This window comes from Tasmannia lanceolata, unplaced genomic scaffold (genome assembly GCF_043159265.1).
Source record: "Tasmannia lanceolata isolate RefF3 unplaced genomic scaffold, GAP_Taslan_0.1 ptg000006l, whole genome shotgun sequence".
Classification (NCBI taxonomy): Eukaryota; Viridiplantae; Streptophyta; class Magnoliopsida; order Canellales; family Winteraceae; genus Tasmannia; species Tasmannia lanceolata.
Window position 1 is genome coordinate 14,787,670 of NW_027518683.1, and position 25,443 is coordinate 14,813,112.

Here is a 25,443-nt window from a genome sequence, read left to right on the forward strand (position 1 = left end):
ATGAAAGAAAATGAATAAGAGAAACTCCCAGGAGGGAGGAAACTTGTAGCCCCTTTCTAATTCTAATTTCGACATTTACTTGATTAAGAAAATGATGCAGGTGCATCTCGCCCGATGACAAAGATCAACGGTCAAGATCGTCAGAACCTTGATCAACGGTCATATCAGAAGATATAAGATGTCATCTAGATCAATGATCCACCTTGATTACTACTCTTCAATAGAGTCCTATTTTAGTTTGGACTTGTTTTAATTATTTTTAGATATTTTCTTTAATTGCGACGTTGAAGGTGAGAATGTATTTAGGGAGGTTTACTTTTACGTGGATTGAGTTGAGAGAATTTTATTTTTAGATATTTTCTTTAATTGCGACGTCGAAGGTGAGAATGTATTTAGGGAGGTTTACTTTTACGTGGATTGAGTTGAGAGAATTTAGGAGTTTTACTTCTGGTAGGATTTTCTTTGACTAAAATTAGGAAGTAGTAGAGAAACTTTAGGATTCTAAAATTTGGCTTTCACTGTTGAACGTCCAAGTAAGGAGATATCCTAGAGATTTGTTTTATTTCTTAATTATAGTGAAGTTAGAGTTTATTTATGATTCTTCTTTATGTTGGCCATAGAAAATCTATAAAAGGCCATCCATTGTAATTGTTTTTAGATAACTTATTGTGAATAAAATTTTAGTTGCCTTTTGTTGCGTCCCGACGTGATAGCCACCCGCTGTTATCATTGAAAACAAAGTCCACTGCTACTTGTTGTCGCCCTTCGCAAGCCATCTGCTGCTTGCTTATCATTGTTGCCGCTCACCGGAGAAGAACAAGCAATCCGTTGCTTGTCTAGAGAAGAGGGAGCCATATGTTGCTTGTCTCTATCTATTTACAAGGTATGTTTTACACTTTCCCTTGGCTGCCGCCACGCCTAGTCGTTGTCTTGTTTTTGACAGACCATAGAACCTTTTAGCCTTGCAGGCAATGGAACCACCGACCATCACTTTCCATCCTTTAATTCCATCCTTCAACTGACAAGTGACAACCCATCTACCCACATATTTCAATCAACCACCTACATTCAAGCCTAGATTCCTCTGAAAACCTGTTCCTATTTTAGGCCATAATCCTCTGGCCATAAAAAAAAGAAAAGAAATATATATTTTCGTTGTTTTTTTTTTTTGCGCTCGCTAGTCGCTACCTGCCTGTGTATTTCAAATCCAAGCTTCCCCATGCGTTAGAAAATAATTCGAATTACACTCGATCAACTATAAAAATGCTTTTTGATGTAGAGAACATATATTGGCCTTTGGAAAAGAATTTCCAACAAACAAATTTAAAGAGATCTTTTAATTTCTTATTACTCATAAAAGGACTAATGAACCAAAATGTATAAGGTACATGTAGACCGCATGAGGCTTATTAAATCATCTTGTGTTTAAGGGCGACGATATTTTCACCCTCCTGGAGTATGCATTCACCCCCCTTTTAACGTGATTTAATGTCAAAAAGCATTAAAAGTTGCCCACTGTTCCTGTTATAAGCGGGGTGAATGCATACTACATAGAGGGGGTGAAAATATCATCTCCCTTTGATAACACCATCAAATTCCATAAGGCCACATTTGGATACCTCATGTTTTGTATTTGGATTTGGATTTGAGTTTTGGATACAAAATACATCAGTTATCCTCATACTGATGCTGTACAAGAGAGGGAGGGAGGGAGGGAGGGACGTCTGGCTGCTGCTACAGCAAGGTCGAGGAGCAGCGAGGGTGAAGATAATTGCCACAAATATTGATTTCCAAATATTGTCTCGCTAAAAAGATTTGAAAATTGGAGTTTTTTTCACTGTTGTTGCTGATTTGGAAATATCAGGATCTGATCCAATTCCAAATCTCAACTGCAAATGTGAGAAATCCAAATCTAAATCTTGTGTGTATCCAAACGTGGCCTACAGAAAGTTACGATCTTAATTTTTTGTGCCAACTTAAATGGAATTTTCCCAATGGGGGCACTCTTTGCACCCTTTTTTTTTTTGCAAGGGCACCTGTAAGTCTAGCATTCTTCTCAAGTTTAATACTGTAACTAAAGTTTTCAATGATTCTTAATATTCCTAGGAATTTCTTATCCAAAGATTTCTCTCCCTGTCGTGAACAACCCCACTATAGTTCTTTTTTTTAACTCGATCAAGCCTTGCAAAGATCAACGGTCAAAACACACTTATTTTTTAAGTTCAAAAACCCAAACCAAGTGTCAAAAATATCTTTCTCAAATGCATATTTCTATCAATCTCTATAGCAAATTAATAACATGTCACACACTCCCCATTACAAGAACATTTTATTAGTGAAGAGAATCTTACATTTTCAAGCTAATCAAATACATAAAACTTAGGGAAATGATATCAGAGCACAACAATGTTTTACTGATTGCACAACTGCAGCTTGTCTTTGCTTATTCAATTGGCTTGGGAGAGCTTTTTGGGAACTGTAATAATAACCTTTGACAGCTCTTTAAATAATAAAAAATGACATGACATTGCAAATATCAAAACATGGTTGTGCTGATAACATTTCCCAAAACTTATTTATCATAAAATGTGATCAAATTAAGGCTCTACTGGCCGGAAAATGACCGTAGAATGGTTCGCGATATGCAAGCTGAATTGCCCTCCCTTCTCGCTCACATCGATCTTCTCCTCTCCTTCTGGTGGATATAATTCGAAATTCGATACCAATTTCCCAATCACAAGTCCTAGAATTGGCAATGCTAATATAATCCCCGGACAACTGCGCCGACCCATCCCGAAGGGTAGGTACCGGAAGTCGACCTTGCCTCCGGCGACTGCTCCAGTCCCTTCTTCCTCTTCGAGAAACCGCTCCGGCCGGAATTCATCCGGATTCTTCCACCATGCAGGATTGTTAGCAAGCCACCATGCATTAACAACCACTTTGGACCCTTTGGGGATGGTGTAACCATTCAACTTAGCTTCTTCAAGGTTCATGTGGGGTACTAACAATGGTATAGGGGTGTGTAATCTCAAGATCTCTTTGACCACGGCCTGTAAGTAGGGCAGCTTAGGAATGTCAGATTCTGTCACCGGATTTCCCTGAAGAACGGTCGAGATTTCTCGTCGAAGATTGATCTGGACTGCAGGATGGTTGACTAGCTCTGCTATGGCCCACTCCATAGACCACAAGGTGGTCTCTATAGCTGCAAAATGCCATGGCAATTGAATAATAAGCATCTTAAATAAGTGTCCTACTGAGTATGGACTCTGCCCAGATAGAAGGGCTGGGGTTATTCTTCCAGGGTGGGACCAGCAAGCAGTGGCGCACAAGATCAACGGCCCCCACTCATCACAAACACATGCCCAATTTACAAAAGACCAATAAAGTAAGCATGCCCATTAGGATAATAATGGGTCCCACCTTAGATTGATCTAAACCGTCCATTTCAGAACTGTATCTAAACGACTGTGCATATTCACCAACAATAACAACACACAATTGGATGTTTAAACATTGTATAACTGGCTTCAATTTTAAGGGGCAGAGGATCCAAAGCAAGGATTAGCTAAAAAAATGGACGGTTCAGATCAACCTAAGGTGAGACCCACTATGTGGTAGTAGGTGCGCCTCATTGTATTACAATGAGGTCGCGTCCTACTGAAGCATTCATTGGTATTAAAATGTCATATTTGGGTTGAAATGTCGCAATGACAAAAACACCCTTATTTATCTAAACCCTTAATTAATGAAAAATACAAAATCCAACCCTTAAACAGGGGTATTTTTGTCATTTAAATAATGAATCACTAATTCATGAAAGAATAGAAAAACCATTAAGACTCACCTGCCACATTGATATTCTCCACTATGTAAAGCACATTTTTCTCATTTATCTCTCCATTTCTCTCGGCCTCTATTATATGATCAATAGCACAACTTATCTTATGCCTATCTCCATTCTTGGCTATGATTTTCCTGCAAAATGAGAAAAAATGTTAGACTTTACCAAGGGATGAAATTTCCATATGCTTCCTCCTAAACCCAAAACTGTAACAAAAGCTATACTTTTTATATAATTCCAAAATACCCTTAAGAAAGATATGAAGTCTTGAATCAACTCTAAGGCGCAATATCATAATCTGTTTCCCGCCCAAGAGGTGGTGTTTTGATAATGCCCCTCGGAATGAATTTTTATTAGAAGCGTTTCGAATTAATTTTTGTATTTTTTTTTTTCCATGGGATGGTGGTGATTCCAATTCCTGATTCCGACAATCTAAACGCGGCATATAGGGATTACGTTGGATAATTACCTTCGATTCTTGATGAAATAATTGTTGAAAAATGCCAGCCTTTTGGATTGAAGCGCTCTACACCTCTCCAAATACCCTGCCAAAAATGGTCGGAGAATAGGAATGAAATCTCCATAATTATACTCAAAACTTTGAGCCAAACGACTTCTCTCGGCGTTAAATCGAGTCGCCTCTATGAACAATGGATCCTCCTGTGACTCGAACGTGAAATCGAACATCATCCTATACATAATATTGTAGAGCATCAATTGCAAGCGTTTTCTAATCACTAATCCTTCAACTCTTACTCTTTCATCCTTGTACAAATCCTTAACAACAAGCTCCATTTCTTCCTCCCACATCTCCCTATATTGTTGGACCACCTTGTTAGTGAAAAAAGGGACGGTCATGATTCGTCGCATCTTGCGCCAATGATCTCCGTAGATCGTGAAGACCATATCTTGGCCGTTGCCCGTAAATATGTCAAAGACGACATTTTGAGGGCGCGAACCAAATTCCACCCCTTGTGTATGTAGGACTTCACTAGCTAGCTTGGGGTCCGATATGGCGACTAAGTTCCTAGCCCCTAGTCTTAGTAGGAAGATGGGACCATATTTTTGAGACATGGTCGCTAGAAATCGATGGTTGAGATCGTTTCCGACTTGGAGCCAATTGCCAAAGATGGGGAGAGATCGAGGGCCAGGAGGAAGGTTGGTTTTTTTGAAATTGGACATGAAGCGCGAGATTATGAAGAGTGAGATTGCAAAGTAGGGAAGATTTGAAAGGGTGGCTAGGGTGGGAAACAACAACTTGGTCAATGATAAAAGGACTACTGAAAGAAGGGTGCAAGAAGCTGATTTTTTTAGAAAGGTACCCATGTCGAAACGAGGGAGAGTTGAGAATGTGGTTTATGAATGAAGAGGAGACATTTATAAGAGACTGAAAATTGGGTAGGAAGCTTAGGTGTTTAATGGTTTTATGGGAATCCATGGGCTCACTTAAAACCATGGTAGGAGGGTGGGAAAAGGCTTTTTCCAAGTCAAAAGGGTTATTGGTTGTTGAAGAAAAGGATATGTGTGTGCTTAGCGCGCAACACTTCATATCTTTGGCATTTTCTTGAACTCTTCCCGACGAAATGACTCAAATACCCTCAATGCTCTCAGCAAAATGACCAAAAGACAATGGCATTGTTTTGAAAAATTAAACCCTTGGAGAAGGGATATTTGGTCACTTTAACCATCTTTGAATGTTTTTTTTCCCCCTTGAGGCCCTGTTTGGATTTTCTTTATTTTAAATGCAAGAAAAGTGTTACGAACCCGGTTCGGATCGCAATGGATTTGATGTCGGTCGTCCTTTGTGCACACGCTTTTTGGAATAAATTTCTGCCCCCTTTCATTAAATCAATTACAGTTATTTATATGAATCCAAGTGAAATACTGATCCTAAACTTTAGCAACAACATCCTACGTGCATACTCCTAAACAATAGCAAATTCTCCTAAAAAATTGCAAAGTGATAACCACTTCGTTTTTAACTAAAATCTACCGAATAACCCATGTCCATACCCAATCCCTTAAAAATCTCAACAACGTGAATACGTAACATTCCACCCCTCTTGGAATCAACCTTGTCCTCAAGGTTGGAGATGAAACACTTGCTAGTTGGAGAAAAATGAAATCTTCTTGTGCAGGATTTTTCGAAAGTCTTCTCTGTTATCTTTTCTCTTTTTCCTTCGTGCTCCCTTTCTTCTTCTTTTTTCATCCTAAGATTAGTCTCCATTTTGTATGGTGTCATCCAGGGTTGAGCCAACTCCATTTTCAAACTAATCTGACCGTGTGGATCACCAAAGTTCCATCGGCGTATTTTTTTGAAATTTTGACACGCGGATGGTCTGGAAGAGAATCTACTCGATTGCGTTGGATATATTGCAAGGAACGACGGATTTTCCGACGACGACCTTGTCGGAATTGACAAGGCTGGTAAACATACACCTTTCTTTTATGGCTTTTTCTCCTTTCCTTTTTTTGTACTTGGGAAGAAGAATTCATTAAATGTGAAACATTTGCCACATAGAGGCTATAAGATCTACCTCTACCATTACAGTCTTGGTTGTTGGAGCGTTCCTCTTGGTCGTGCGTACATGTAGCTGCCAACTAGTCAAACCGAGCATTCATAATAGAAAACATCACCTTTATCTCGTTGGTCATTCTCTCTTGCCCCATAGCAACATAACGCACTATGGCCTCCAATTGTCCGATTCTTGGATCATCCATGCCTTGCTCTGATACCACTTTGTTATGAATCCGATTAGGATCACAACGGATTTGATCTTCTTAGAGGGAAGATTGGCCACTTGAAATTTCTGCCCCGTTTCATTAAAACGATTACAATTATTTATATGAATCCAAGTGCAATATTCATCCTAAACTTCAGCAACAACATCCTACTTGCATACTCCTAAACAATAGCAAATTCTCCTTGCAAAGTGATAACCACAACCTACAGAAATCGTTTTTAACTAAAATCTACCCAATAACGTCCTCTGTACCCAATCCCTTAAAAATCTCAACAAAGTGAGTACATAACAAAGACTGGAAATATCATTACCCTTTATTTTATCGAAAGCTTTTCTATCATATGGATTGACATTGGTACATCCATTTGGAAATATCTTACACATGGAATGATTTGAACAGATGTACTTTGAAGACAGACCTCATTTGTCTGTCTTAAAATTGTTGGAAGGCCCCCACATGAGCCAACTCAGCATCACCAACAAAATCCACGTTGTTGCCACATAGGCAAGTCATATAAGAACGACCTCATCTGTCACCGGGGCAGTAAATGAAGGTTGGTATACCGACAAGAGGACTAGGTCCAAAACAAGTACCTAACAACAAGAGAACGTGCCCAAGTAAACAACCTCTTTATGACTTTCCAAAAAACTCCTTAACTATAGGTAAAATGCCCAAAAGCGAATGACGATTTTATATCACCAAACCAACCACCTCTTTAGACGCTTGGAAATGTTGGAAATCAACAGGCCGTGGATCGGAAGTTGCTATTTAGACAAGTCAAAACCATTAAAAAATTAGTAAAGTGATATATTCCCCCCCTTTTCTTCCTCAGGCCACCCCCACTACTGTACTTATGATATGACCATGGTTTTAAGTCCGAAACCGAAATTCTCAAAATTCCTTAAATTTACCAAATTTTGGCAATTTAGGCCGAAATTTAATAAAAAAATGCCCTTTTTATTTCTTTACAGAATTTCGGCACTAAAAATCGAAATTTCATGACTTTCTACCAAATTTCAGTTTCATCATGACCAAAATTTTACCGAAATGAAAACTTAAAAGAGGAAAGTGTTCGTCCGCTCGAGCGCACCAAGTTATGGTGCGGCGCTCGAGTGTCCAAAACTCATGTGGGTCCACTTTATTAGGATGATCCAAAGCATTCATTTGAAAGGCCCTTACATAGATGTGGTGTGTACCAAAATTAGCTCCGTAGGATCATCCTAACCCATCCATATGTGGAGTTCAAAATGGACAGACACTGTGTGTCCACAAATCTACCCATTTTGCCCTCCAAGTTAGGATGATTTAACGGACCTGATTTTTGGTACACACCCTATCTATTATAGGGCCTTGCAAATGAATGGTTTGGATCACCACAAAAAATGTGGGACCCATGTGATTGGACACTCGAGCGCACCATAAGCTTAGTGCACCATAAAACTTCCCTCCATTTAAAACGACTACTCTTTTTAAACAAAAAGGGGTGCCCTGGGGAAGAAAAAAGAGCTAATATATCAATTCTCTGGGCCAACCCCACCAGTTAAAAAGCGTTTTGTTCTCCAAACAAAAGATTTCTATAAATTTACCAAGATGCCAACATGAAAAACCAAGCCCAAGCTATATTTTGCAAAATCTTCCTTCGCCTAACCTTCCAAGGCCTATACAAAGATAGTCTTCACCAGTACAAACTACTTTCCTACGTGCACGCCAAAGGATATGTAACAAAAAGATGTTAGCTAGCATCCTTCGCCTAACTATAAGGTATATTTACAGAAAAAAAACAAGGACCAAATCTGATTCAAACCCATGTACCTGTAAAAAGTGGCTTCTTCGTTAACGCTGTCTCTCCAAACATCGCTATTAGATCCGAAAAAGAGGCCCCCGTCTTCAACTTCAGTCTTAATCTCAAGACCCAATTCTTCATCTATGTCATCTGAAGCAGATATAAGCAAGAATTCACAGCCTTCGTAGTTTAGAAAGCCCGGCGGGTCGGCCGGACAATAATGACGGGCGCCAAATCGGGCCTTGAGGTGGGCTGGGAAGACGGCCTTGTGATTGCCCTGAAGTCCTTTAAATTGGGAACTTCTTGGTTAATCTGGGTTCTTTATTTGTATGAGGAATGACCCTTCCCTTTTCACGTTGAGCGATTCTTGAAGCTCACTATTCACATCTTCTGGAGGGAATTCTAGTTTGTAGACCAAATGGGTGTTTTTTTTTTTGCCTGAGTGGTGCTTTATTATCCTATAAACGCCTTCAGCTATGGCTCTCGCCGGAGGTTTGAGCCTGCGTCCTCTGGTGGCGGTCTCGTACTCTGCTTTGAAACCATTCAAAACCACATTCCGTACCTTTCTCTAGGTTGCAAGACTAGGGGTGCAACTTGGATCGGGTTGGCCTAGCATCCCCCAACCCTAACCTAACCCAACTCATCTAAGCAAAATCGGGTCGGGTTGAGTCGGGTTCACCTTCATAAAAAATCAAGATAAAATTAGAGGAGGGAGGTCGGTCCAGGTTGCCAAGGCCTCTACTCTAACCCAACCCAAAATTAAATTGGGCTGGCTTTTCCAAACCCAACCAGAGAAAATGCCAACCCGACCTAGCCAAAAATCAGGTTGAACCCGTCCCAAGTTGCACCCCTACCAAGACATGGCCCAAGTATCAGAAAATTTCATACCAGAAAAGATAATGAAAGACTACAATACTCCTTTCAGAGCCTCTTTTATGTCGTTGATGTTAGTGGTAACCATGTCTACAAATCTCCAATATGGTCGTCTTCGCTTGCTTGGATCTGGAAGTCTTTTTCGCCCCATTATCATCAATCTCAGAAGCGGTTGCTTTTCGATATTTACTTCCTTCAAGAAAAAACAAAACTAGTTAGCACGTACTCTAATAACTTAAAATACTAAACCTATACAATCCCCACATCTAACCTTGAGTGGTAAGAATAATGATATCAGCACTCATTTGATGGGCCACAGTGCCTCAAAAATCATTTCCATAGTATGATCCTAGGCCTAGCTATAAATGAAGTATATATTATGGTAACAGAAGGCATGAAAAAAAATTCATGGTTGCCCAGGAAGACCTTAATCAACTGAGAGCCCATTATCAAAACAAGGGCGTGTGGAAATCATTTCGCCAGGTTAACTAATGACCTACGTAAACGGTAAACGTTAACGAATGATATGCCTGTTTATGAATTGGTAGCACTATCACTCAAATGACTTCTTTACCCCTATATTTTTCTAGACCCGCCAAAATTCATTTGGGCAAATCAGTCATTTTGCGACCTGTGACCTTAAGCCACCACATCCACTCCATGGTGCAACTTACCAAAGGACAATATAAATAAAAGGGAAATGATATTTCCACCCTCTTTAGTTTGCCTTCTCCTTAAAAAGACTGCATTTTCATCACTTTTGTTTTTGTCTCTTCTTCAAAAATGAAAATCACTTTGAAGAAAAGACAAACAAAAAAGGGCCATATATAAAGCTATGTTGCATGGCCACCTTCAGTTCCCTTATCAGTGGACTTGGCTTTCTCACCGGAACTCGATGCACCTTCCTTACCAGAATCGGACTTTTGTTTTTCTTCAACGGGCCTTGGGCCGGATTCGGGACGCATCACAATATAGAGCCTGTTGGAAAATTTGTTGAGGGTACTGTTGATGATAGAAAACAGAAACTTGTTGCTTCAAGGCGTGATATCACTTTCCTTAAGACAAGATTCGCCCCCACTAGTAGTGTGCAAAGGGGATCCGCGAATTGCCTCCAAGATACAATGAAGCCTAGTAGGGAAGCCCTACTAATGTTTGATAACGCGTAGCACTAGCGGAATCAAACCCGAAATGCCCTTCCGAAATTTCAAGCCTTAGAGAAATCTCTAGATTCTGTTTTTGCAGAAAAACAGTATCTAGAACAGTAAAGAAAAGAAAAAACAGTATGAGAAATACTTGGGGATTTTTGTAGGAGTGTAGAAGAGAGTGTAAAGTCAGTCAGAATTGCCAATTCGATTTTTATTTAAAAAGACTGAAGTTTGTACATTTTTTATAGACCATCTGGTGTCTTTTCAGTGTGAAAAACACCTCTACAGGGCACCTTTCCAGAATGTTTGAAATCTGACCGTTAGATCGCACCCATTGATATTGAACGGTCCTGATCGATCCTAGATGTGACTGTTGGCTTGAGTAAAACCTCTCTCCAACCCAGTCATCGTTAGATCAACCATCTATGGTGGATCGCACCCTCTTGGCACATGACCGTTGGGGAAAGGGACACAACCCATTTGATCACACCCTTTGACCGTTGGAGTCATGGGCCCGTTGGGCCGACCGATAGGCCCGAACCGAAACGGGCCCACCGTTAGGCCCGAACCGAAACCCAACCCAACTGAACCATTCGGCTTGATGGGCCTGCGAACCATTTGACCCACCCATCCAATCGCTCCTCGCGACGTTGCGTACGTGCGAAGTGCAAAGTGCGCCTAAAAAAGCGCCAATAAAGCGCCACTATGCGCCCTATAGCCCATTGCCGATTGCCCATGCCATGGGTTCAACCCAATGTGCAATCAACAAGAGTTAGAAAAGGTAGTGCTTTATAAGCCATTCTCTTTCTTTTCTCTCATCCGATGTGGGACTATCTTTTCAACTACACTTCTACATCCTTTTCTAAAAGCAAATATTTCCAAGAAAACATTTTCTTTTTCCCAAACGCTTTTCATAAAACATTTTCCAAAACACTAAAACATGTAATATACATGATTTTGAAAATGCAAAATCACTAACAGAGCCTTCGTACATCATCAACACTGTGAGCTTCTTCTTTATTCACCTTAGGCATATAGAAAAAGAAAATTTCCTCCCTTTCCTAGCTGCATTTTCCCAACAAATATACGTTATACACATTTTGTAGAATATTTCTACGCGCGAGAGAGAGAGAGAGAGAGAGAGAGAGAGAGAGAGAATCCCGATCTGGGTGTTGTTTCTCGTCTTCAATTCCTTGCCTTGTCCCATCTCCTGTTCTGTACTGTTCTCTTAGAAGATGAAGATAAAGAGTTATGCTGTGTTCTTCTAGCTCCTTAAATACGTAGGGATATAAGGAGTACACGTGGCACAGTGCATGTTTCAAGCCATATCTACGTGTCATTCCAAATCTCCAAGTGGCAACTCTATCAAGTGAAGATGCAAATTGTATCTCCAAGTGGCACTTCCAATCTTCAATATTTTGCTTGAAGCTTATATATCCCATCTGAACCGTTCATAATGTGGGCCCTAGTACCAAGATTGCCGTGATTGTACAGCTCGAACTATTTGGAACTTTCTTCATGGAATATGAATTGTCGAGTGTTTTTAACTATTACATGAACAACTACAATTTTCCCATTGATAGGTTTTTTTTCCAATGAAAAACATTGATTTGGATGATTTAATCAACCAACTTCCTACCCATTTTCCTGAAAGTCAAATCTAATAAATTTCCACACAAAGAGAAAGTGATAGATCTCTACTCAAAAAATCATTAAAGAAAAGTTAAAAATGATGGTAGCACTAGAACTACAAAAGTTCGTAGTCCACCCTGTTAAGCTTAAAATCGGTAACAGATACGGCAGCTTAAAATCGGTAACAGCAGTGACGTAAGAGCTGAGCTGGAGGACCTGAGGAGCCGAAGTGAAGGAGCTGAGTCCTGCACAAGAGCACACGAGGTCAGAAGACCAACCTGGAGTCGTTGCTCCGGACGGGCCCTTCGACACTTCGTAGTCCACCCTATTCAACAAAATTTAAAATGACAGATAAACCATCCCTATCACCTGGTCGGGCCGAAAGTGGATCCACCGTTCGATAAATGGACTTGTGTTCATAAATGTGAACCATTTTCCCTTTCCACTTGGTTCACTAATTAGATACATAGAGTTGCCTGATTGTTGGATTTTTTTATGCCTATTGATGGACCCCACAAGGTCCTACTTGTCCTGTTTCATTGCTCTTTGCCAGTTTTTACAGTGGCCCACCATGGTGGGTCCCACAGGATGATTGGGCAGTGGGCAGATAGTGGCGGATCACCCTCTTTGGTAGTCCGAAGACTACTAACACGGCCTTGTTAAAGAAAGAAAACTTGGAATATTAAAAGGGCAGAGATAAAATCACCCCCTTCTATGTTCACCCATATTTTTCAAAATAGACGGTACTTCCCACACCATAGGATGATCCAAGCCGTCTGTTTGATGGGCCACAATATAAATAGGTTGTGCCCCTAAAATCATTTCCATAGGATGATCCCAACTGTCCGATCTATTGAAGTTTCAATAATGTGAGTCCCTCTTTAGATCAGAGAATTCTAATCATCCTATAGTAATGATTTTTTAGACACAACCTATTTACTTTTTTGCCCATCAAATTGACGGTTTGGATCATCTTATTGTCTGGGCTGTACCGTCTATTTTGAAAAATAGGGGTGAATTCATACGCAGAAGGGGGTGATTTTATCACTATTAAAAAAACACAAACTCCAGCTTAAGGTTCCAATTTCCTCGGCGGTGCATTCAATCTGCAACTCTCCTCGATTTCATCGACTCCCTTCCCCTCTTCCTCCTTCAATTTAACCCTCTCTCTCCTCCTCCTCTTCAAAACCCACATCTCCTTTTTGTCTAAATTTCTTAAAATTCCACCCTTCTAGTCCCCTCACAATTCCAGGTACTTCTTTTCAGATCCGATACTCTTGCAATTTTGTTTACTTTCACTCAATTGTAGTGGTTTTATTCTTCTTATTTTGAAATGGGTCTCTTTTGTTGTATTGTGGATTTAGGGTTTTAGTCTCTGAAAATGGAGACCATGTTTGTCTGCAAATCTGTTCGCTTGTCTCCTGTAAGTCATTACTAACTTCTTAATTTTTGTTTTTTTGTGTTTTCCTTTTTTTTGGGCATTGGTTTTTACTTGAGTTTTATGGTTAGATGGAAACACTGCTTTATTATTTTTGTTTAATCTGGTGTAATAATGTAAAAGAAAGAGTTTTTGAATTTTTGAGAAATTTTTATTAGCATTTTTCTAATTTGATTGCATGCAAGATGATTCTTTTATCGTTTCGATTTAAATATATTTAAAAAGGTTATTGTTAGATTTTATGAGGCATTTGATATGGTTCTCCTGCCTTGTTGATTACATGCAATTTGCTTCATTTTTCATTTTCATGAGGATTTTTTTATAGTGGGTATTACACATGCAGTCTGTCTATTTTTTTTTTTTTCAATTTTCATTAGTTAGGTTCATTGTTTGAATTTTATTTAGAGGCATGTAAGATCCAATGTTGGGGGATATTTGCATTTTGATAGTTTAATTATGTGGAAGCTGTGCCTTTTATTTTTTATTTTTAAATTCTATGGTACAGTTATTGAACTGGGTTTGGCTTAGATGTATGCAAGAAAGTTCAATTTCACTGTACCTATCGATTCTGATATTGCGTTTGGCTTGTTTATGATTTGCCTAAGTGTGATATTTCTGATTGCAAGGGTTTGTTCATGGGGCAACCTAGAGGAATAAAGAGCTCGCAATGTAGCTTTGTTTTTGGAAATGGTGTGAGTTTTCTTAGGCAAAAAGTTGATCTCGTAAGCCAAAAGTCCAAGACACTTGGAGGAGCGCTCAGCGCAACATGCCAAGATGAGAAGATTCTTGTTGCAAATAGAGGGGAGATTGCTGTACGCGTGATAAGAACTGCTCATGAGATGGGGATACCATGTGTTGCTGTTTACTCAACAATAGATAAGGATGCCCTTCATGTGCGGCTTGCAGATGAGGCTGTCTGCATTGGGGAAGCACCAAGTAGTCAGTCGTAAGTGACCTCAGTTTCCTTCTTTTTTGCAATCAGATATTAATAGTTTCTCAATTTTCATTCAAATAGTTACATACATCAATTGTCACAGGTTATTTTCTTTTGATTTTGAGCTTCATTGATGACTTAGGTGACATGAATATTATGCTCTGTACTGTTATGATATATTGTCATGTTATGTTGTTGTCACGCCCAGACGCCGGTTCTGGGTTTTCCCACCCTCCCCGATTTTGTTTTCCAGCAGCACTATCGTGCCTGATCCGCGGGGCCCGCCCCTTGGAGATGCTGAAAACACATTTACACAGGGAGAGGGAGGATCCACATATATAGCCCATAAATCTTTTCTCCCTTTCTGATGTGAGATCTTACAGATATATTGTCACTAAGTTAGACTGTTCAATAGTTTATAAGTTATGGATATATGGCCATTATAGCAGTGTAGTTATGTGGTCCATATGGCTAAAGAAACCAACGCATATTTAAAGATAAAGAGAGATTTAGCAGGATTATGCTTGAAGTCAAAATCATTCTGGTTGATTAGTTTCTTGTTAGAAAGGGATTTTGGGACTTGACTTATTAAGATTCTCTTAGATGTTGAAAAGAAATCATTGGAAGACTAAGGTTGAGGGAAAAGGAAAAGGAAAGATAGATCCCTCTGTCTCCCCAAGTGATAAAGCTTAACTTTGATGGCTGGTTCGATGAATCCAGGGACGACAGATGCTGGGGGTGTTTTTAGATTTGAAAAAGATGAAATTCTTTCGGCATAATTGGATCCGATTGGCAGCACTGACTCAAACGAGGCCAAGGCTAGAGCAATATTAACAGAAATTAGATATACAAAAGAGTTGTCGGTGTGACCAATTGTTTTTACTAAGGCCCTGTCTGGATTGCAAGAAAAAAATTCTTGACGGAAATTTTTTTCTTCACTCGATTTAATGAAAAATTATTTAATTATGGTTAATTTAGTGGAATATTATCATAAATTGAAGGGTCTCTCTAAGTAAAAATTGAGTAGGGTTGTGTCAACTTTTATTTATTATTAGTATTATTACAGGCCATGAGAATTCTCATCTTTCTAGTTCTAAACTTGCGACTTTTGTTGCCCGTGTATAAAACACTCAAGTTGCTTAACTGTCTTCTCTAATCTTTGTAGTTCATCCCCTCAGTTAGGTATTGGTTATTTTCGTCTGACTTTCATGGATCATTTGTTGAGCTTGGGCATGTCTTCCTCTGTGTTCTGACAGGTATTTGTTCATTCCGAATGTTCTATCTGCTGCTGTTAGCCGTGACTGTACTATGTTGCATCCTGGATATGGTTTCCTTGCTGAGAATGCTACTTTTGTTGATATATGCCGAGAACATGGAATTAATTTTATTGGGCCCAATGTAAGTACTCCATATCAAAGGATGAAATGATAACAAACTGTGATTAGGCCCTTCATGAGGATGATGGATGTGAATTGTCCATTTATTCTTGTGAGTACCCCATCTGGGTTATAACCAATGACACAAGTATTATTGTTGCGGTACTTGTAATATTGCATTCGCTATGAAATTTCCAACGATGATTGTATTTGGAGCCTTGTGTTCCATTACACCATGGTTTTGTTGGATTTTCACTTGGAACTTTACATTTGGGGATATATTTTCTTGAACGTAAAGACTGTTAATGTTAGCAGTGTTATACTTTGATTCCTACATACTTCTAAATGCTGCTGAATTCATGCCTTACATATTTCTTTTTCCTAGTTGGATAACGAAGTTAGTGCTTGATACAGGACCTTCTACAGTTGCAGAATTTCAAATTTGAGTAAATGAAGATCTTAAGTTCAAATTTGGGTGAATGGAAACTGAAGTTTTCAGGGAAGGAAGACTCCCTAAAATAATTCCACAAAATATTAGTTCATAGATTTTGAACAGAAATGTAGATTCTAAAATATCTAAACAAGGAAAAACTTTTCGCTTTGGCTTTTAAGATTCTTCCAAGTAACTTAGTCCACAATCCTATCTCTTCCATTGAGAAGCCCAAAATTCTATGTCAATTTATAGCTTCTATTCTGTTGCAATTGCAAGGACAGCAACATTTCAAATACGCAAGATGCTTCCAAATACATGCATTCAGTTCGAAGTCCTCTTCATGGAGGTGCTCTTTACATATTCAATCCTCAAAAAGATATTTTACCTAAATTCTTCCTGATTTCCGAGTCGGTTAGCCAAAGAATCATTGTAAGATGGGTCCAACCTGAAGACCATAATTTAACCTAGAGATTATTTAAAATAGTCTTTCTGTTGGAAGAGTATGAAAGTACTCCTAGGAGTGATTCTTTTGAAGAATTGTTTAATAACACAACTGAGTACTGGAAACAATATCACCAAGTCAGCTCAAGTCAGTCAAGTGACTTAAGTGAGTCAACTGAGTACTGGAAAGAATCTCACCAGATATAGTTACTACTACTCTTGATCTTGAAAATCTGAAGGGTGAATCCTCAGTTGAAATCTTTATGTGCTGGAGCTTAGGTAATTAATTTCTCCTGGAATCACAGAATGTCTAGTCATGCCACTTGGAGCTTCATCCCAGGCAAGATTAAATACCAAATGTGATAATAAAGATAGCATAATTAATACTACAAATAAATTTGATGAAGGATTGTATCATTGGAACCTTGTATTATAGCTGAGCCTTAAATCAGGCAAAGTATTTTGCATGTCTGGATGGGGGCGAGAGGGAGAAAAATAAAATATGATGCCGTCTCTTTTGTAATTTGTACTTTGTCGACTGATAGAATGTGTAGAGAAGCTTGCTGAGTGCCATGATCAGGAACTTATGAGTTGATTAAATTGCTCTTATAGGTCTCTGATCTTTAATTGAATAGAATTTTCCTTATTGGTGCATAAGAGTGCCCTGTTGGAAATGCATTTTTGAAGAGTTGTCAAGAACTCAAGATTCATTACTCATAGTTTTATGATCTTGCAGCCTGACAGTATTCGCACTATGGGTGATAAATCTACTGCCAGGGAAACAATGAAAAAGGCTGGTGTTCCAACTGTACCTGGAAGTGATGGATTGTTACAGGTAATAGATCAAATGCAGTTTGTACAATTGGTGTGAGAGTGTGCTTATTCCTAAATTAGGAATGGTTTTTTTAATCTTTATCTTTCTTGAAATTTTTAGTCCACAGAAGAAGCTATCAGGCTTGCTCATGAGATTGGTTTTCCTGTGATGATCAAGGTATAGTATCGCTTTTCTCCAAAATGTGAATTTAGACTTCAAATGAAATTATTAACTTTTCCTTGGTTAAACAAATAACAAGGGCTTGGTGATGATTGTTGAACTTAAATAAAATAAAACAGCGTGAATAGTATAACAATAAGGTTTTGAGCATGGATTGATAGAGGAATAAATGATGACATTTAATACTAAAGCCCAAACTGTTTCCCATTCCCAGAAATTGTACGTGACTATACATGGACGAGACGGAAATTATAGAAGCTAGGCTCATAACCCATTGAATTTAACTCAAAGAAACCTAATATAACTTGCCAGTCATGAAACCAAGGAAATGATGTTATGTTCTAAACATTCACCAACAATAGGGTTGCAGCTTTCCCTTTCAGTTGACATAATCAAAGAGCATAGTTAAATAATTTTTTTGAAGGACATCAAATAAATTGGTGAAATGAAAACTGAAGGTGTCCATAGTAACATACTTGTTCTCTTAGAATCAGATATGGTCCCCATCACTGTATCAACAAGTTCCCTACTTTCCATATCATTTCTCAGTACTTATATTACATCATCATATTTTTGAAGGCAACTGCTGGTGGTGGAGGACGTGGGATGCGTCTGGCTAATGAACCTGGCGAATTTGTGAAGCTGTTACAGGTATTCCATTCCATGGGTGAAAATTCTTTCATCTCTAAACATTAAGTTGCAGATTCAATTGATATTCCATGGGTGAAAATTCTTCCATTTTTAAATGTTATAGTTGCAGACTCAATAGATATTTCATGGGTGCAAAATTCTTTCATTTTTAAATGGTAAATTTGCAGACTCAATAGATTGTACTTTCCCTCAATAGATTGTACTTTGTAACTGTTCCCATTTGATTTATGCGTGTCTTCATAAATCTGTTTTGTTATTCCATCCACTTCACAGTTCACACCCCCATATTCAACCATGTTCTATTGCAACCTCTTGGGCATCTAGCTATGTCCACACGGTTTCTTATTGTTGCAAAACCTAAACTCGACTTGGAAACTGGCCTCCAATTTTATGAGTTTGACTTGTTCAAGTTGGGGAAAAACTTGCTGAAATCATAAATTATTGGATTAGTAAATCGTCAACCACGCTTTATAAAACTGGAATTTTGAAGAACAGTCAGCAAGTTTTTTAACACAGGCATATTTAACCTACACATTGAATTGCAGTGAACTTCTCAAACTTATATAGATGGAAAATGCCAGTTTAAGTTCAGGTATCTGTGATGAATTTGATGTTTTAAATATATTTAACTACTGGGATCCGTTAAAATATGATGATAACCATGTGAATTTTTAAAGCTTTATAACATTGAAATGACCCTCCTTGGTATTTTTTCTTCAAACACCAGGAGATTAAGCATATTGTTTCTCCCACTACTATGGGGTGCATTTTATATGTGCTTATTGTAGCAAAATTCGCCAGTTGATAGGCTGGACTGTGTAGATTGTACTAATTGGAATTATATGCCCGAGTTGTATATTTGTAAATTGCCAGACCTTGGTGGGTCTTTCTTCCTTCTTTCTAATGAAGATTTGAATCACTTGTTCGAAAAAGGAAAGAACTTCTGTTATAAGTTTTAGGATATTGAAATCTGTCATCAAAGCTATAAGTTTGGAAAGCGGAAATGATGTTCATTAAATCTGATGCCGCTAACTGAAAGAACTTGAAATAGGACACTTCTTAGTGATTCATACCGTTTTTTGTGAAGTTATTACAATGTTAGGCTATATTTGACAATGGATATTATTACTCTGATTTAATTGTCAGTCCAACCGGGTTCACTTGTTCATTTTTTTTTTGTTTTGTCAAAAGTTTTGAGGATATTGAAATTTGTCATCAAGGCTGGAATTTTGGAAAGCAGAAACGACACACATCAAATCTAATGGCACTAACTGAAAGAACCTGAAATAAGCCGCTCTTCTTAACGATTAGAACTTTTTTTTTCTCTTGAAGTTGGTATAATGTCGGGTAATATTAAGCAGTGGATACTATTTCTTTGATTTAATTGTCAGTCCGACAGCTTTTGGTTATGTTAACAGTTAACTGTTAATCGGTCACTTGCCTTGCATTTTATCTGAAAAGTTCTGAACTGTGGGAACTTCATGTTTATCTCAATTATGTGCTGAATTAGACTTTTTTCAATTTCAAAGCAAGCAAAGAGTGAGGCTGCAGCTGCATTTGGAAATGATGGGGTTTATTTGGAAAAGTACGTAAAGAACCCGAGGCACATTGAGTTCCAGGTAAGTATTTTGATTGGACTTCCGGCCATATTTATTGCATCCATTATTTTTATATGCTTAGATTTTTAAAGTGAGCATCAATTTCGGATTATTGTGCTAATGACTTAAACTGTGTAGGACGGAGAGTTGCAATGTGCATGTTTACTGTCATTGAAGAAGCTTGTGCTGGATATTAGTATGTAAGCATGTGATTCACCTTTAAAATGCTATTTCTCTTAACAGGTTCTTGCAGATAAGTATGGAAATGTTGTTCACTTCGGAGAGCGTGATTGCAGCATTCAGGTACTGATGACAAATATTTTAAGATGCAGTTTGAATGAGATACTTTGGGTTATATTCCCTTCATTGCTTAGTGCCGACTTTGGAATTCTTTTCTTTATCATCACCTGAATTGCCTCAGCTCTCTCTCTCTCTCTCTCTCGGGCTTCAATGGCTGCCTATCACAATGCATACACGGCAAGACATAGTTTTTTGGAGATGGGCAGCTTGTCATTAAGGAATGACCGGGCATATCATTATTAGTGTGTCTTGATGAGAATGGTTTGCCATGCAACTTGAATGTAGAGACTTTGTCAGTGTTGGACATGGGTAGAGGTTCTCAGACATGACCGACTTCAAGGCACCTGGTATATTGACACAACGTATCAGGATATTAGGGGTTTTGTTGACATGGGCTTAGTGTAGGCCATGTTTACTAGCGATTAAACTTTCAGCTGACTCTTTAGCCTTGTTTAATGGAGAAAATGTGATAATGGGCCTGGTCTTTTTGTTGACACTGCTTTCTCTTTCCCTTTCTCATTACTTATTACTAAAGTTTTTTTATTGGTAAAAAACGTCCTTTCAGTCAAAAGACACTCCTTTCTCTTTTCCCTTTCTCAAACCCTTCGTACATCTCCTCCCACCCCCACCTCCACCCCCACCCGCTCTCCGCTCTCTCTCTCTAAGAAATAAGATTTAGAAGAACTATATTGACTCTGCTTCTGTGATGCTCTTAATATCCTTGATTCTTCATACTGATCTGCAGAAACAACTTGCCAGAAAGTTTTGTGATGCTCTAAATCTCTGGAAATCATTTTTACCCCTAGTTTGAATTAATTAATTAATTATAAGCATGATACTTTTTTAGAGAGTGCTTAAGGTTACAGCATCAAAACTATATTGACTCTGGTTTCTATAACAGCGGAGAAATCAGAAGCTCCTAGAAGAAGCTCCTTCTCCTGCGTTAACCCCGGAATTACGAAAAGCTATGGGTGATGCAGCTGTTGCGGCAGCTGCGTCTATAGGTTACATTGGTGTTGGCACGGTTGAATTTCTCTTGGATGAAAGAGGTTCCTTCTACTTTATGGAAATGAATACTAGAATCCAGGCAAGGGCTGCTTTACTAAAAGCTTTTAAAGTTTCCACTTTGTCTATCATAATTTTATCAGAGAGAAATTATATCTTTCCTGGTAAAATTCAGGTGGAGCATCCTGTGACTGAAATGATATCCTCAACCGATTTGATCGAGGAACAAATTCGTGTGGCACTTGGAGAGAGGCTCCAGTACAAGCAGGTCATGATTGGTATTTTTAAGAACCTCTTTGTTATTATCTTAAAGACTAGGCTGATAAGATTCCATGACTGCTATCATCTGCAGGAAGACATTGTGCTCAGAGGACATTCAATTGAATGTCGTATTAATGCAGAAGATGCTTTCAAGGGATTTCGCCCGGGGCCCGGTATACATATCCTTGCTTCTCTTTCTTATTTTTTAAGTATGAGTTGTATCGGCTATTTCCATCATCTGACAATCATCTAAGTATCTATAGCCATCTACAAAATAGAAAAAGGAATATCATCTATATTCATAGCATGTTGTGTATGGCTAATCTTCTATTTCAGTACCTCACTACTGCTTTCCCCATGTAACAGACTCAGATTTTCATTCATTAGTTGCCAGTTTTTTTTTTTTTTAGCTGATCCATTTTCCATTGGAAGACTAATGTGAACTTTTATTTCATTTAGTAAATTGATTCCTGCCTTCTTTCTTCCTACTGAAGTCTACTTGTTAGAAGATCATCAGTACAACGGGTCTAAATTTTCATAATGGCGCTCATCCGTGGTCAGATTTATGTCATTTTTGTGCGGGACAGGGCATTTGCCATTTTTCCTATGTTTTATTTCACTTGTGTTTTTTGGTGTACCCATCAATGTTGATATTGTCTATTAGTTGAATAATTGGACTAGTTTTGAAAATTTAAAACTATAATGCACAATGGTTACTTAATTAGCTGTCGTATAACTTAATGTGCTTTTAAATGATAGGAAGGATAACCGCTTACTTGCCATCCGGAGGTCCATTTGTGAGAATGGACAGTCATGTTTATCCAGATTATGTGGTTCCCCCCAGCTATGACTCCCTACTCGGAAAGGTGCACTGCTTGTCTTTTGATGAATATGCATAATACATGCATGAATATGTGCATGTATGATTATATGTGTGCACCTAGATACACATGTGCATGTTTATACATATGTTGGACATGAATGCTTGTTGTTGTGAGGGTTGTATGATGACAAAACAAACGTACTTAACACACACGCGCGCGCGCGCGCACACACACACACGCACGTGTGGAATTGTATCTGATTGAGATGTCTTGAGTCCCTTTTCTAAGTGGGTTATAATGAAACACCTTAACACTTTTCTTGTTTTGACCTACAACACCAACGTTTTTTTTTTTTTTTTTCCGTGAATGGTATCAATACTAACTTTTTATGCACTGTCTTCTAGCTAATTGTTTGGGCTCCAAACAGAGAAAAGGCAATTGAACGTATGAAGAGGGCTCTTAATGACACCATTATCACAGGTCAGTGACTAGTTCCTTGATAACAACCATACTTGGAAGGATTATATTTCACCGTCAATAGCCCTTGAAAGGCCACTGAACTGTAGGACCAATTTTGCTTCATATGCTATGAATTGCTTATTGGACTTACCCAGTAAACGAGGCATCCATATTTCTGTGATCTATGTAACAAGAATTAGGAAAGTTTTCTCTTTTGTTTATTATTGGTACTGTTTATGTCTATTTAGCAGGTTTACTGTATTACTATTTAACTAGATACATGTCAAGGCGATCTTTGAAAACCTGGCAGGCTGACAAAGTGCCTTTGTCAAACTAGTACATGATCTTTGTTGTAAGTTGCATAGGTCAAAATATCGCATGGTCCATTATATGGGCTGTGGAACGCATGAGGTTAATAACATAGTTGAAGATACCATCCTAACACACATGTATTTGTGTTAGGTTATGCAATACATACGGACAGTACTGATCCTGTTTAGCATCACCAATTTATTTCTTCAAATCTTATTTTGAGGATTTTCCAGATTATCCTCGCTTTCTCTATTTTTTTGGCTGTTTTAATTTTTTGTTATTTTGGATTTAAAGATTTGTGAAAATTTCTTTTATTTTCTTTGAATCTTTATGCTAGAATGAAATGTACCTGTGATACATATGACCAATAACTTCTAATGCATCACTATTGGCAGGTAGCTTATGTAATATATCCAAACTGTATTTTGAACTTTGGTGCTATAATGGGCAACCATATATTTCCCTATTAATGTAGAGGCGGCTTCAATGATTCACAAATTGCAAGAAAGCATTGAAAGCAATCCACCAACAAATTCTAATATTTATCATCCTTGTGATGTATCAGTTTAAATGATCTTAAATACTTCTTTTCGCAGGAATTCCTACAACCATTGAATACCATAAACTCATCCTTGATATTGAGGTGCGGAGATATTCATCTTTATATGATTGTGGACATTCTTAATTCCGACTTGCTAGACCTAAAATGGCAGGGAGAGTGCTGCTGGCAAGGCATCTCCCCGTCAGATGGCTTGGCTAACCGAAGCATTTACCTATCCAATTTCTGCATGTGGGCTTTGGTCTTAGCGAGGCTTTGAGATCCTATTTATTCCCCTTTTTATATGAATAAATTTCAGAATCATCAAATTATTAGTCTCCAGAGGCTGGTGATCTATATAACCTTGTCATCTGGTTGTGCCCCTTTGTATTGCAGGATTTCAGAAATGGCATAGTTGATACAGCATTTATACCAAAGCATGAGAAAGATTTAGCTGCGGTAAGAAAAGTCTGTGTGTGACATATTTTTCACTGGCCAGAATGATATAATAATGATCTCCGAGCTAAAGAACTATTGATATTTGAAATTTTGGAAGACTTAAACGACAATCACAATTCATTTGGAATGTCTAGATGTACCTGCTTTTTTCTCTCTAGAAGTACCAACTTAGAGAAGTTCCATGTTTTTCCATGCAAAATAGGATAAATTTCATTATGTCAAGTGAGGGTCTCGTTACTCCTTGAGGGCCCAGAAACTTCTCTTCTTCTTTTTTTCCTCTGGATGTTTTTGTTATTATTTGATAGATCTGTGTGCTTTTTCCCACATTCCGAGTTCCATTTAAATCAAACTTTGTCATACTTTAGAAATTGCAAAATTTATACCTAATTCATAGAGAAGAATAAAAATGATCTAGCTGCAGTAAAAAGCTATATGAATGTGCTTGTTTACAACTGTTCATTACTTTTTTGAGTGTTGCTTGATTACTGTTGGAGAATTAGTTAATAACTTCTGATCTCTCGAAATCAACTAGCATCTTTAAATACATTGATGATATATTTTGGTCCACTCTAGAAGATCAAGTTAATAACTGCGGTTCTTCCACAGTGACTAGAACTACCCAACTGGAGAAGTTTCATGTTTTTCTACTCAGAAGTGGGTAAATATCTCTAAGCGAAAGTAGCTTTACTCATCGGATTCCTGTCATTTCCATTGAAATTCCATAAGCACTTCTTTCTATATGCATGTTTTGGTTACTTTTCAATCCATTTGGGTGCTAAGAGAACTTTGAAATCCACCCAGTAACTGCTAGGGTTCCTAAACTTCAAAATTACAATTAATTTATTTTCCTTTTTGGGTGGTTGGTTTGTGGTGAGAATGTGATGTTTTTTTGTGGAGGTTCATTTTTTCTAAGTAAACTGAATGCAGATTGTTTGTGTGTGTGCTTTGCAGCCTCAGAAAATGGTGCTATCCACACCTGCCAAAGAACCGGTGGGCGTGAGCTCGTAGAAAGAGCTCATGTGCAGAACCCCGACTGCAACCAAATCATTTCGAGGGTTGATCTTATTTTGTTGCAAAAAACAGTTTTGACATGAGATCAATCCTTTATCTAGTTAATTTTCTTTATTTATTTCATAATTATTTTAGATAATAAAACAGTGATATGTCTATGTAAAGTTGTAGGAATTAATACCTTTATTATGCTGAGAAATGAGTTGGAAGTGTTGGATTTCTCATCAGGAGAACTCCTAGTTTATTAGAAATCCCTTCTGGTATCTGTTATGGATTTCACTTTTTGCATGGAAAGAATAAAGGGTTGATGTTTCCCAAGTTGTTTGGTTTAGTAATAGATCTTTGCTGTGGATTTAGTAGAAATATGAAGTTCCCATCTGATCTTTCATC

General features: G+C 38.2%; 3 protein-coding genes across 5 annotated transcripts; 1 reads left to right on the plus strand and 2 right to left on the minus strand.

Moving 5' to 3' along the window:
* Positions 1 to 2,316: 2,316 nt before the first annotated feature.
* Positions 2,317 to 5,195, minus strand: LOC143879844 (cytochrome P450 CYP73A100-like). The gene is made up of 3 exons (XM_077382482.1): positions 4,311 to 5,195; positions 3,845 to 3,975; positions 2,317 to 3,202 (listed from the first exon to the last, which is right to left on the minus strand). The coding sequence occupies exons 1-3, from the start codon at positions 5,165 to 5,167 to the stop codon at positions 2,598 to 2,600; spliced, it is 1,593 nt and encodes a 530-aa protein (XP_077238597.1). The 5' UTR covers positions 5,168 to 5,195; the 3' UTR covers positions 2,317 to 2,597.
* A 2,994-nt stretch (positions 5,196 to 8,189) lies between these two features.
* On the minus strand, positions 8,190 to 11,594 carry LOC143878753 (uncharacterized). The gene is given in 6 exon segments (XM_077380995.1): positions 8,190 to 8,282; positions 8,399 to 8,937; positions 9,286 to 9,453; positions 10,085 to 10,220; positions 11,372 to 11,450; positions 11,543 to 11,594. Coding segments are annotated over 6 exon segments (1,053 nt in total). The 3' UTR covers positions 8,190 to 8,203.
* Positions 11,595 to 13,104: 1,510 nt separating this feature from the next.
* On the plus strand, positions 13,105 to 25,371 carry LOC143879845 (biotin carboxylase 1, chloroplastic). Of its 3 annotated transcripts, none has more exons than XM_077382484.1 (18): positions 13,105 to 13,271; positions 13,384 to 13,442; positions 14,084 to 14,403; positions 15,648 to 15,789; positions 17,378 to 17,476; positions 17,576 to 17,632; positions 18,215 to 18,286; positions 19,816 to 19,905; positions 20,128 to 20,187; positions 21,086 to 21,271; positions 21,365 to 21,457; positions 21,542 to 21,623; positions 22,210 to 22,316; positions 22,679 to 22,754; positions 23,642 to 23,688; positions 23,980 to 24,042; positions 24,649 to 24,700; positions 24,994 to 25,371. In XM_077382484.1, the coding sequence occupies exons 2-17, from the start codon at positions 13,401 to 13,403 to the stop codon at positions 24,649 to 24,651; spliced, it is 1,539 nt and encodes a 512-aa protein (XP_077238599.1). In that variant the 5' UTR covers positions 13,105 to 13,271; positions 13,384 to 13,400; the 3' UTR covers positions 24,652 to 24,700; positions 24,994 to 25,371. The 3 variants fall into 3 exon arrangements, with proteins under 3 accessions (XP_077238599.1, XP_077238600.1, XP_077238598.1); XM_077382485.1 differs by having other exon boundaries at positions 24,649 to 24,696; XM_077382483.1 differs by lacking the exon at positions 24,649 to 24,700.
* Positions 25,372 to 25,443: the final 72 nt, after the last annotated feature.